At 39.6% G+C, this 13,039-nt stretch overlaps 1 protein-coding gene across 2 annotated transcripts in view; it reads right to left on the bottom strand.

Annotated features, from left to right (window-relative positions):
- Positions 1-13,039, bottom strand: part of SATB2 (SATB homeobox 2) — a 194,384-nt gene that overhangs the window by 31,741 nt on the left and 149,604 nt on the right. For both annotated transcript variants that reach the window (XM_060106190.1, XM_060106189.1), the window contains exon 10: positions 6,506-6,703. In XM_060106190.1, coding sequence (XP_059962173.1) covers positions 6,506-6,703 — 198 coding nt within the window. The remainder of the gene's footprint in view (positions 1-6,505; positions 6,704-13,039) is intronic.

Genomic DNA, 13,039 nt, shown 5'->3' with positions numbered 1-13,039 from the left:
TTGGTCTTCTTTGTGCTATCCATACATGAACTAGAAATATTACATATATTAGCATTTTGCAACATTTATTTTTCATTATTATTCCCCAAAGGAGCCTTTGTAGGCACTTTTTCCTAATCATTTTCCCTGCATCATGAAATTTTAATACCAGATATACAGAATATCTCTTTATGTACTATGTCCCTTTGGAGGGCAATAAACAACTGTAAATAAGATTTTTATGCCCCCAAGAATCAATTTTTACTCCCTGGGGCAATACTGCCCCCACTGAGGGTCCATAGTGTAGGTGAATCTAGTTTGCAAAGTGTGTTCAGAGCCTGGAAAATCACTTTTTAGACAGCAGGAACTTAAATGGGGGTTCGAAAGAGACTTAGAATATCAGAAAGAAAATTGGAGAAACGGGATAATTCCATATGACATCAAATCTACATCACCTGGAGAGAACTGAATTCCCACGAAAAAACATCTCGTTCTTCCAGGACCCCCAAGTCTCTGGGGCCGACTATACCCCTTAGCAGCCCCAAACCCAACTATAACCTAGCTTCATCCCTGAAGGGAAATTCCATCAAATATGCATTTCAAGGATTGTTAGGTGTTAAAATTATAAAAATACACGGCACACAATGGCTACCATGGAAGAAATCAGAAGCACACGGCAAAGGCGTGTGTGGCTTTAGTGTGGCAGCTTCAGATGTAGGACTCGTGGAGCCAGCTGGCCTCACTGGGACAGAGTGACGGGATAGGAGCACCCTAAGTGAACAAAGTGGATGGAACATATGCACATGGAAACAGCATGTGGGTAGTGGGGATCCTGCAGCAGGATGGCAAGCGTGTGTCCTGAATAGAGTATGTCAGCTCCAGCCATGTGGCCCAAGGGGTCAGATCTTCCGAATTTCTGGATTGTTACATGAAATCCAGATTTTAAATGAAATCTCCTAATTTCTAAATGTGGGCTTGAATTTTTCAAACCTTTCATGGGCTTAAAAAAAAGAAACACATCTGCATGCAATATAAGACTACCAATTAGTAAACTATTTGCAAAAAAAGGGCAAGAAAATTTTCCTTCCTTCTGTGAGGAAAGAGGCTCTGACGCTAAGGGACTTCTCAACATCACAGAAAGCACTCAATGGGGAGGGGCTGATTCCAAGCTCTTTCTTTTATCCAGTACATCTGTGGAGCCCTAATTTAACAGCCTATATCTGGTGAGTAATTATGCACAAAGGTCACCACTTCATATCTTTATAATTTAAGAAAAATTGGGGAATAGTGTACCCTAACTACTTAAAGAAATTTAAATGGCACGTTTCGGTGACCACAAGTGGGGTGGACTTCTGCATGTATTTTAATATGCTGCATCATTAGAGCCTCTTAATAATCACAGATTTTACCCATATTTAACAATTTAATAAACCTAAGGAGACAACAGACCTGTATGCAGAAAACTATAAGACACTGCTGAAAGAAATTAAAGATGACACAAACAGATGGAGGGATATACCATGTTCTTGGATTGGAAGAATCAACATTGTGAAAATGACTCTACTACCCAAAGCAATCTACAGATTCAATGCAATACCTATCAAACTACCAATGACATTTTTCACAGAACTAGAGCAAAAAATTTCACAATTTATATGGAAACACAAAAGCTCCAAATAGCCAAAGCAATCTTGAGAAAGAAAAACGGAGCTGGAGGAATCAGATTCCCATACTTCAGACTACACTACAAAGCTACAGTAATCAAGACAGTATGGTACTGGCACAAAAACTGAAATATAGATCAATGGAACAGGATAGAAAGCCCAGAGATAAACCCACGCACCTATGGTGACCTTATTTTTGATAAAGGAGGCAAGAATATACAATGGAGAAAAGACACCCTCTTCAATAAGTGGTGCTGGGAAAACTGGACAGCTACATGTAAAAGAAATTGTGTATGGTGTTAGAACACTCCCTAACACCAAACACAAAAATAAACTCAAAATGGTTTAAGGACCTAAATGTAAGGCCAGACACTATCAAACTCTTAGAGAAAAACATAGGCAGAACACTCTATGACATAAATCACAGCAAGATCCTTTTTGACCCACCTCCTAGAGAAATGGAAATAAAAACAAAAATAAACAAATGGGACCTAATGAAACTTCAAAGCTTTTGCATAGCAAAGGAAACCATAAACAAGACGAAAAGACAACCCTTAGAATGGGAGAAAATATTTGCAAATGAAGCAACTAACCAAGGATTAATCTCCAAAATATACACACAGCTCATGCAGCTCAATATCAGAAAAACAAACAACCCAATCCAAAAATGGGCAGAAGACCTTAAAAGACATTTCTCCAAAGAAGATATACAGATTGCCAATAAACACACGAAAGGATGCCCAACATCACTAATCATTAGAAAACTGCAAATCAAAACTACAATGAGGTATCATCTCACACCAGTCAGAATGGCCATCATCAAAAAATCTACAAACAGGGCTTCCCTGGTGGCGCAGTGGTTGAGAGTCCGCCTGCCGATGCAGGGGACACGGGTTCGTGCCCCGGTCCGGGAAGATCCCACGTGCCGTGGAGTGGCTGGGCCCGTGAGCCATGGCCGCTGAGCCTGCGCGTCCGGAGCCTGTGCTCCACAACAGGAGGGGCCACAACAGTGAGAGGCCCGCGTACCACAAAAAAAAAAATCTACAAACAATAAATGCTGGAGAGGGTGTGGAGAAAAGGGAACCCTCTTGCACCATTGGTGGGAATGTAAATTGATACAGCCACTATGGAGAACATATGGAGGTTCCTTAAAAAACTAAAAATAGAACTACCATACAACCCAGCAATCCCACTACTGGGCATATACCCTGAGAAAACTATAAATCAAAAAGAGTCATGTACCACAATGTTCATTGCAGCTCTATTTACAATAGTCAGGACATGGAAGCAGCCTAAGTGTCCCTTGACAGATGAATGGATAAAGAAGATGTGGCATATATATACAATGGAATATTACTCAGCCATAAAAAGAAACAAAACTGAGTTATTTGTAGTGAGGTGGATGGACCTAGAGTCTGTCATAAAGAGTGAAGTAAGTCAGAAGGAGAAAAACAAATACAGTATGCTAACACAGGTATATGGAATCTAAAAAAAAAAAAGAAAAAAAATGGTTCTGAAGAACCTAGGTGCTGGACAGGAATAAAGACGCAGACGTAGAGAATGGACTTGAAGACACAGGGAGGGGGAAGGGTAAGCTGGGATGAAGTGAGAGAGTGGCATGGACATATATACAATACCAAATGTAAAATAGATAGCTAGTGGGAAGCAGCCACATAGCACAGGGAGATTACTTCAGTGCTTTGGGACCACCTAGAGTGGTGGGATAGGGAGGGTGGGAGGGAGGGAGATGCAAGAGAGAGGAGATATGGGGATATATGTATATGTATAGCTGATTCACTTTGTTATTAAGCAGAAACTAACACACCATTGCAAAGCAATTATACTCCAATAAAGAGGTTAAAAATTTTTTAATTTGAAAATGGTGTATTTTCTGCCTAATGAGACAAAATGTAACGTCACCAAAGTAGTATTACCGACATATGAATTTTTAAATTCCTAAAACATGTAAGCTATTATATCTTCCTAAAATTTTAATTGATACAAAGGCACAAGTGAATCCCAACCCTGAGTCCAACGGCTTAACTTCTGGACAATTACAGACATTTTTATGTAGTCTGGGACCTTTTTGAATACAGTCCTTCCCAAGTCACAGAGGCTGTGCTAACTCTATTCTCCATTCTCAAGAGCTTTGCTGGTTAGTTCAAGTTCTCTTCATTTTTCATATCACAAAAGAGAAATACAGCATTCAAAGCAGTGTCACTGAGACAGGCATGATGTAAAAAAAAAAAAAAAGTGATGTATTGGAGACTTTCACAGTTGTTATGGGATCAAGGTCAATGGCTAAGACAATGTCAGTGTAGAGAAAATTACCTTATTTGTAAACTCTTTAGCTAAGAGCTGAGTGATAGGAATAATCTTTTATAAAATAACTGAATTCTCTTAGTGATATCAGAAGTTAATGTTAATAGGCACAGACTGCTTAAAACTAAAAAGGGAAATTACAGACTGACTCTTAGCCATTAAATATTGTTAGCACACTTTAGTTCCGACACACTAACATAAAAGGTAATAAAACTCATAAATCAATTGGCTGCCTGCTTCTAAGATTTATTTTACTCAGAATGGTCAGTTAAAAGACAAAATATGATGTTGAATGTCATTTTAGCTACCTAAACACAGGGACCTCACAGAGATGAGAATTTCTGGACAAAGAATGGAGACAGGAGTATACAAGAGCCATCATCCAAATGAAGGGAGGTCCTCATTTTAATGGAAAACAAGTATTAGTATTCTTATCTCAAACTTCTCTAAATTTTCAACTTTGTCATCATCCTATGATAAAAAAGAAATGCTACTAATGTCTATAATAAATCAATTTTTTTCACTCCTGTTCTGTTTCTATTTTGCTTGGATTGACTAAGATGGACCCTGAATGAAAAGTCCACACAAAGTCAGTAGTTTCCTGAAGCTGGTCATTGGTCCTGTGTTGGTTCAACACAGAAGTTTGGATCAATTCACATCAAAATGAGAAAAACAAGGGTGATGGTGAGTTTTTCATATGACTGAATTTATACATTTGTAAGATCTTTTGCCTAAGGCTATCCTTTTCATTAATTTATTTGTTATTTTATTGTATGAAATATATGAATAACAAATGTGAGTGCCCATTGAATGTTTTTTTACTTAGACAATTTTATTAATTTTTATTTGTAAATATATTTTATAACAACTAATTTTAATGGTCTTTCTAATTCAGCCAAAATAATATTTTTAAGTACATTCCATTTCAGTATTTGCTCTTACTTCCACCACCTTGAATTTTTTGAATAAATTTATTTTCTAAAATAAAAGGTTGGTGAACCTACAATGTGCCCCTGTTTAATTTTAATTTCTACTAAATCTCAAAATCTAAAAACCACCCCTCCATGTGACTCAGCACGTTGGTCTAATTATCTATAAGGAGGTGCCCTGGTGTTTGGATGAGGCCCCAGCCAGGAAAGGACAAGAGAGGGAAGGCTGGTCCTGAAGGGTAAGACTTGGGGCTCATCTCTGGGGAATGAGTCACCCAAGCACTAATCCAGAGCCTGGACAGCGGGCTCTCCCACTTATTAACCAAGTACCCCTTTTTACCTCCCCTCTGAGTTCACTGTGGATATTATAAGAGACTCCTGCATGTGTATAGCTCTATGAACTCATGAGTCTAATGATCTGGGCGATTCACTCCATGACTTTGGAAAGTGACCAATGAGAGCATGAGAGCACTCACTGAGATGTCAGTATCTGGATGAAAAGTGATATAATGGGCCCACTGGCTTCTGGCTTCTCCCCCGGGGATGTGAGGGTGGAGTAAGGGGAAAGGTGACAGGAAACCTCAGGCCGAGCATTTCACTGTGTCCTTTACCATCTCTCCTATGCTCTGATCAAGACCCCATGCCCCACACTTCCTTCATCCCCATCTTCCATTCTTCACACACATGTGCACACGTGCATGCACTCCTGCCTCAATGGCCCTCTTCTTACTACACACAAGGAGATTCAGACAGGCCTTAGAGGATCCTCTTTGGTGGCAGTTGGGATTGGTGGTACTGGACAGGAGGACAAGTCTCACAGTCCGACAAAACAATTTGTGGCACAACTCTAAGAAGTGTAACTGTAGAAACCCTCATTAATATTTCTTCCCGAAAGTAATTGACTTTATACTACAGCAAGTGTCGGTAGTTAAGATCAATGACTCTCACAAATAAATATTATTTCGCTCAGTGAGAGCAAAAATCTAAGCAAACAGAACATGCAACCCAAGTGAAGGTAGATTTCTAAAAGACAGGAAACCAAACACAGCAGGAACTCATCTAAAAAATACTAAGATCTGTCACAATTTCTCTCAAAGGTTCAACTGAGTTCAGTGGTATTCCCTAGCTCATGTGGAAATTTCTTTTCCTCAGCCTAATGAAATATTCCTTGAGGAATTTTGGATCAATTCATTGGCTACTTCAGAGTTTTTTCTTTAGAAAATGAACTGATGCAAACAATGAACTATGGTTTCCAACTGGGAGATTTAATTCTCCATGAGTTCTATGGCTTCACAATCCCACAAGTAAAATGCTCTCAGGAAAGCAGCTGCCTTTGGATTAAACTTCTCAGTCATGTGTGTGTGTGTGTGTGTGTGTGTGTGTGTGTGTGTGTGTGTGAGAGAGAGAGAGAGAGAGAGAGAGAGAGAGAGAGCATGTGTGCACATGCACACACACACACACTGTGCCCACTGTGAAAACAGGGACCTCTGTTTTGGGGGACATGGCATGAGACACCTTCCGAGGGGAGGTGATGTGGCGTGCCCCTTTGACCCTTCATGGCTACTGGCACCAACAGCTTTGTTCTGGTTTGTGGGAGAAGGGGACGCCCACCTGCACTGGCTCAGGGGGAAGCTGGACCACGTGCTGCATGCGCTCGCTGTGATGGTGCCTTGATTCCTCCTCATAAATCACATCCCTCTCATGTTGGGGAAGGTTCAGGAAGCGACGGATGGTACAGAGGTTCTCCCAGAGTGTGCGGTTTTCTGGGCTGGGGTTCTCCTTCCAGCGGAGCAGTTCACACAGCCAGCCCTAGAAACAGAGAAGGTCACTTGAATTAACCTGCAGAGTGCAGAGCAGCAGAAGGGGGCTTGAGTGCAGTCAAGTACCATACCGGTTTATCATATTTTTACATCAAACTTGTTCCCACCAAACTGGGAAAATAGTGATACAGCCTGACAACTCTGAAAACCAACCAATGACCACGCATATAGTTACACTGATACCTGAGAATCTTTGGTCTTTATTAATTATCTTATCACCCTTCCTATTGAATATATTCTCAATTAATTTACAGTTCCTTTGTAAAAGATACTCAAGGAAGATTGTAGCTATCCAATTCTCAGAAAGAGTAATTCATGTTGGTCAGCAACAATTTTTAAAAATTACCCAATTGGATAGTACTCTATTCCAAGAAAAAAAGTGAAGATGAACACTTTTGCCATTGCAAAATGGCAAATTCTAAAGAAGAAAAAAATACCTAAGTATAAATAGGGAGGAAATAGTCTCACAATTATCAATAACTCCTCCATAACAACCTTAGCTAGAATGAAAAACTGTGTTCCTGCTCAATCTCTGAATGCCATGGGCTCCAGGCCCTTTTAACCATCACCTTCCTGCCTCAGCCACACCTGCAGGAAGGTAGGCAGTCGGACGGGTCACACCTGCAAATGTCTGCCTCCCAACTCTGGCATCCGGATGTTCTCTTGCAACTGCACAAGAAAGAAAATGTAATGCAAATAATGATGGATTATATGAAAATAATACAGAGGATGCTGTCAACATCGCTCAGTGACTCATGTCAAAATATTTTACCTGGTAGCTTTCTAACCCATCATTTCCAAGCTACGATGCTAATTTTAAAAACAAGAACTGTCCCACATCACGCCTCCTGCAAGAGTAAGAATTTTTCTAAAAAGGTGCATAAGTAAACACAAAGGACTTTGTAAAAAATAAATCCCGAACCTCAACAAATTCTATATCATAACTTGTAAGCCAATGAAAGTTCCTGGCACGCATTATAAAAACCCCTTATAATATCATAAGCTGTTGTTTGTCTAACTCTCCACTGTGTCTTCTGCCTTTACCCAAAAAAAGGCAAGATTTGATTATCTCCGCTGCATCAGCCAAGACAGCAACACCAGCTGTTCTCATTGTGCAGCCTCTTCCTCGCGGCCTCCATGTTAATAACCTGATCATTCCATTTTCTCCTTCAACTGCCGGCTGCAGCACCGCAAAGAGACAAAAACCCAGGCCCATCTGCAGCAGCTGTAGGCACTGAACTGTGAAGCCACTGGGGATTTATAAACTAATCTGTAACACAACACTGCCTTGTTTTTACAAGTGAGAGGCCACATTTGTGCAGACCTGATCTTTTCTTGCAATAAACTGGGAGCTGGGGAGAGTTAGAGGGTTAGGAAGAATGAAAACAAGATATCTAATCATTTGCTTGGAAATGTTTTTCCAAGTACTTTCATAGATTTCTTTTTTTCCAACTCAATTGAGAGACAGGTAATGGTTGATTTTCAAGGTGCAACATATATGAAAATTGAAGACGATTAAATTTTTATCCCTATCAGGAAATAAATTATATTTAAAAAGAATCTCCTAGTCCCCAAGTGTTTCCTCGAGGGTTTCTTTGTACAAAGCAAAGAATTCTTGAAATGGAAAACAAACCATCTGTGGAAAAAGTAAGCTCCATTTCTCTGTCTTTTCACAGATCTGAGTAAGTCTCCAACTGAACTCTTTCAAATGTTTCAAACAGGTATGTTTAACATCTCCCAGGGGAGGCTACAGCATGGAGACCAATCGTTAAACAGAAAATAAAAACAAAAACCTGCATCTGTTAAAAGACGAAGTTCTGAGATACCCAGACCTTAAGGAGGACAGCACCTGCTGTTCTGCATGAGGAGTGAATTGCATTGTGGGAAGCCACAGCTTGAAAGGAGACAGGTGACAGCTGAGTGGTATCTCCACTTACGATACTCGGAATGTCTCGCACAACATTCACTGCCGCATTTGATTTATATGCGCTGTTATAATCTGCACTCATTACAACCACTTAGAACAAACTACAGACCTTGTTATGGACTGTGTGCTGTCTGCCATCCGTCTTTAAGAAGTGTAGTGCTCAATTTGCCCACTGACATGCAAGGTCCTGACCTTGAAGCTATTAGGGAGCGGATTAGACACAAGTGTGATCATGTGTGCAGACATAAGCAAACCAAATTAATTTCTGGCACAGGGAGGTAGGCAACAAGACCCTGTTCTTAGGGCACCAGAGAACTTCCTCAAATCCCTGATGGAGCTGAGCTAATAGCATGTTTAAGGGAACCCAGTTTTGAAGATGAAGCACATTCATGGTATTTAGAGGGTTATTAATCTCGTTTCCCCTCAAAGTGTTTGCTTGGCTGATCAGATTAAGGGATGGAGCCTTCAACAGCGCACCCTCACCACAGCAGGCCCCAAGAAATCTGTGATACTTCACAGCCTTGGACATATTGCACCATGTGTACCCAGCTGCTTCAATAATTAGCTTATGAATGTATCAGCTGGTTCTCTGATTTTTATAAATAATAACTAACCTACTGAGCAGAAACATTGTCAAGAGCCTTACGGTGGCACAAAACTGCAAGGTGCTCCTAACTCTAACTTGCTCTTCTACTAGATGCCGATATTCCCTGCTGGTGGAGTTCCTCTGATGCCATCTATAAATATTTATTCTGCATCGGAAATGGCAGTGTATTTTTGTCAGTTTTCTTCACGGCAGCCATGATTCGCTTTCCCCTCACTCTGACTCACTTGCTCACTCCACGGATCTGTACGCGTATCTCCCGGAAATCTATTCTTCCACCTCACTTCCCATCTCACCCTCCATCTTTTTATTCACATGATCCTTCCACCAGCCCACTTGGGATGCTTATCTCTGTTTTCTCAATAGTGTCTCTTATTAGCTTGTTTGGTGGCTAATGCATGTGCCAGAAAGTGCCACGCTATTGCCTGAACACACACATATGTAACTGAGTGAACCCATCACAGAAGAGATAAAGAGTCCCCACACTGGGATTTTTTTCATTTATATAATTTTTGCATGCCATCCAAGAAAGTTTTGCAGTATCAGGCAAAAAAAAAGTGTAAATGTCAAATAAAACAGTGACAGATGACAGTATTCTCTATTGAATAGCACTGTTTCTGTCGTGCATGTTCAATGGGAACTCATGAATTATTAATAAACAAATCTCCTTTTTCTGTTAAAATCTCAAGTAGGTTTTTTGTTGTTGCTCCCTATGTGTTATGTGGAGCATTCCAGGAGAATTATTTTCATTTCGGAGATGCTAGTACTGAAGTTCATCTGATTTCCAGCCTTGGCCAGCCTTGGGAGCGGGCACCAGGAACTGTGGTGTATATACCTAGCTGTGATTTCTCTTTTAGTCTGGTTGTAAGCTTTGACCAAAGGTTGGCTGTATATTCACATAGTCAGTTTCACATTTTTAGTATGGGAAAACTGAGGCTAAGTAAGTTACATGTGCCAGAGCACAGCTAGGAGGCACAGAATATTCAATTTGGAGACCAAACTGCTAAGTTCCTACTCTTACATTAAATTATTGGGTGACCTTTGGATAAGTGGTTACCCTCTTGGATCTTCTGGAAGCTTAACTATAAAAGAAGGGGTTTACAAAAGATGATCTCTAAGTTCCCTTCCAGGTCCACATTCCATGATCTATTACCTTGTTATTTGTCAGAAACAACAGATAATGATTAGCCATCAGGGTCAAAGTACAAAGAATAAAACCACCTTGGTCAAGTGATCAAGGTCAACATCACCAGTGATGACATATTCACAACCATGAACTCTGTGATATGACTCACTGCAAAGGACACAACATAGTATCTGAGGTCTTGCCCAAAATGCATAACCTCAGTCCAATCATGACAAACCCTAACAGAGATTTTCAACAAAACAACCAATCAGTACTCTTTAAAAGTGGCAAGATCATTAAAAACAACAACAACAAAAAGGAAAGACTGAAGAATGGTCACAGACCGCAGAAAACTAAGGATAAATAACTAAATGCAATATGGTTCCTGATTGAGATCCTGGCAAAAAAAATGGACATCAGTGGAAATACTATTAATATTTAGTATAATGTTAATTAAAAATATTAGTGAAATTAGAATAAAGTTTTCAGTTTAGTTAATGTATTAAAACAATGCTAACTTCCTGGTTTTGAGCATTGCACTATGGTGATGTAGCTGTTACATTAGGGGAAGCTATGTGAGAAATATATGGAAACTGTACTATTTTCCAAAATCTGTGAGTCTAAAGTGTGTTCAAAATAAAAAGTTTAAAAAAAATACAGAGAATACCTGGAACTTACATGGGAAAATGTACATGGAACCTAAGTATAATGATGCTAAGGAATTTATGATTAAAACACTTTTACCTTCAAGATCTGAACCCAGAGAAAGAATGTAAGTTCAAAGGCTACATCCTTGTGATCAATGGATAAAGAGTTCCCAAGCATTCAGGGCAAAAGCAAATAATACCTACTAACATCTCATTTTAGTCATCTCATCAGCCTCTTAAACAAATATATTTCCCTCAGCAGAAAAAACAACTCTGACCACCTTTCCCCAACTATGCAGGTGAGGTGACATTCACATCAGTCAAGATATATTTTGTTTACAATCCACATCTTCCTACAAAGTTGTATGTCAATCTGAATTTACAAAACAAATAATGTTGTAAATGTATTAGGAATCCTTACTACTTGAAGAAAGGTATCATTATTTCTTTCTGAAAGATGAATAATAACCCCATAGTTTATATTTTAGTAAACTGATAGTTTTATCGAGGATTTACTTAAATGAGACACCTCTAGTTCACAATTCAAGAACATTAGAAGAGGCAACAATAAGAACCACAATTTGCTCCTGTTTTTCCTTCACGGTCTCATCTCCCCTCAATTTCCCCATGGACCGTGTCCTCCAGCCACTGTGAGTTACTCACAGTCCCTGAATAGGCTTGATATATTCCCATCTTCATGCTTTTGCTCATGTTACTCCCTTTCCTGGAAAATCTCACTCAACCCTCTACCCCCGCTATGAGAAGTTGTACTTCAAGGTTCAGCTGACATGGTCTCACCTGATCTCTTGTAAGAATTGCTTACTCACTCCTGCATAATTTGAAAGCATGTTGCTTACACCTTTTCACAATTTGATGATTATTTTTGTTACTGCTGGGCATGCCTGCACCCCTATCAGAACAGTCAGCTTCTTAATGGGGGTGGAGGGAAATTGTTGATTTCTTACTCACTTTAACATTTTCAGACCAGGGTATAGTTTCTTGCACATAATAGATGTTCAATAAATGCTCCATAGATTGAACTGAAATTATTAGAGTGCATAGAAATTAGCCCAGACGAATGTTTCATGGCAAGAGTTAGTGTTGGGGTAGAGTACTAGTTTTCAAAAGCAACCCTGTCAACATTCTGAGGGCTCTTTTTCACCCATCTCTAATGCATGAAGAAGATAAAGAAAAGAGGGTGATCCAATTTACCACATTATGTAAGTGCAAACAGTGGCAGAGGTCTCTCAGAACATTAGTTTATAAGCTTGTACTGATCACCCATCTACTGTGGGCCATGCTTTTTACTTAAAAGGTTAACTGAGATCACCAAAGGATGAGTAGGTAATTCTGACCATGAAGTTCAGGGAATATGTGATCACAGAGAACAGGACTCATAAGGTGGGCCTTGAAAGATAAAGATGCATTTCACCAGGTGGGGAGAGGAAGTGATCGGAATCATGTTCCAAGCAGAGATAACGTTATCAGCAAATGCAGGGGCTTATAAAATGATCACATTCAAGGAATCAGAAACAACTTTGTGTGGCTAAAGCACAGTCTAGAAATGGAGGTGTGGGTCAGGTCATAACGAATACCATGCAAAGAAATTTCTTGTTAATCCTATGGGCCATGGGAGTCATTGAAGGCTTTTAAACTGACATGACAAAGAATTCTTTTCTTTCTTCTTTCCTTTCCCTTCCCACTTTCCTTCCTTCCTTCTTTTTTAACAAGAAGTTCTTGGAGAAAAGACTACGATAAAGTCAAGAACCCCACTTACCCTAGCCTAGATATCTTTTTTTTTCATAGTGAAATCATGTTGCTGGGTATCAATGAAGGCCCACAGCGGCCTGCTAGTGGTAAATTACATACTTGGTAAGCTTCATCTTCCAGAAGTTTTCATTCTTAAAAAAATGACATATATCATAAGCACCAAACACTATCAATCATTTAAAAAAATCTATTCTCATCATTTTAACCATTTTCGTGTATGTGTGTGTGCGTGTGTATGCTGTTGTTGTTCA

The sequence above is a fragment of the Mesoplodon densirostris genome, chromosome 8 (genome assembly GCF_025265405.1).
Source record: "Mesoplodon densirostris isolate mMesDen1 chromosome 8, mMesDen1 primary haplotype, whole genome shotgun sequence".
Classification (NCBI taxonomy): domain Eukaryota; kingdom Metazoa; phylum Chordata; class Mammalia; order Artiodactyla; family Ziphiidae; genus Mesoplodon; species Mesoplodon densirostris.
Note: the sequence above shows the minus strand (reverse complement) of the source record. Positions and strands in the feature narration are given on the sequence as shown.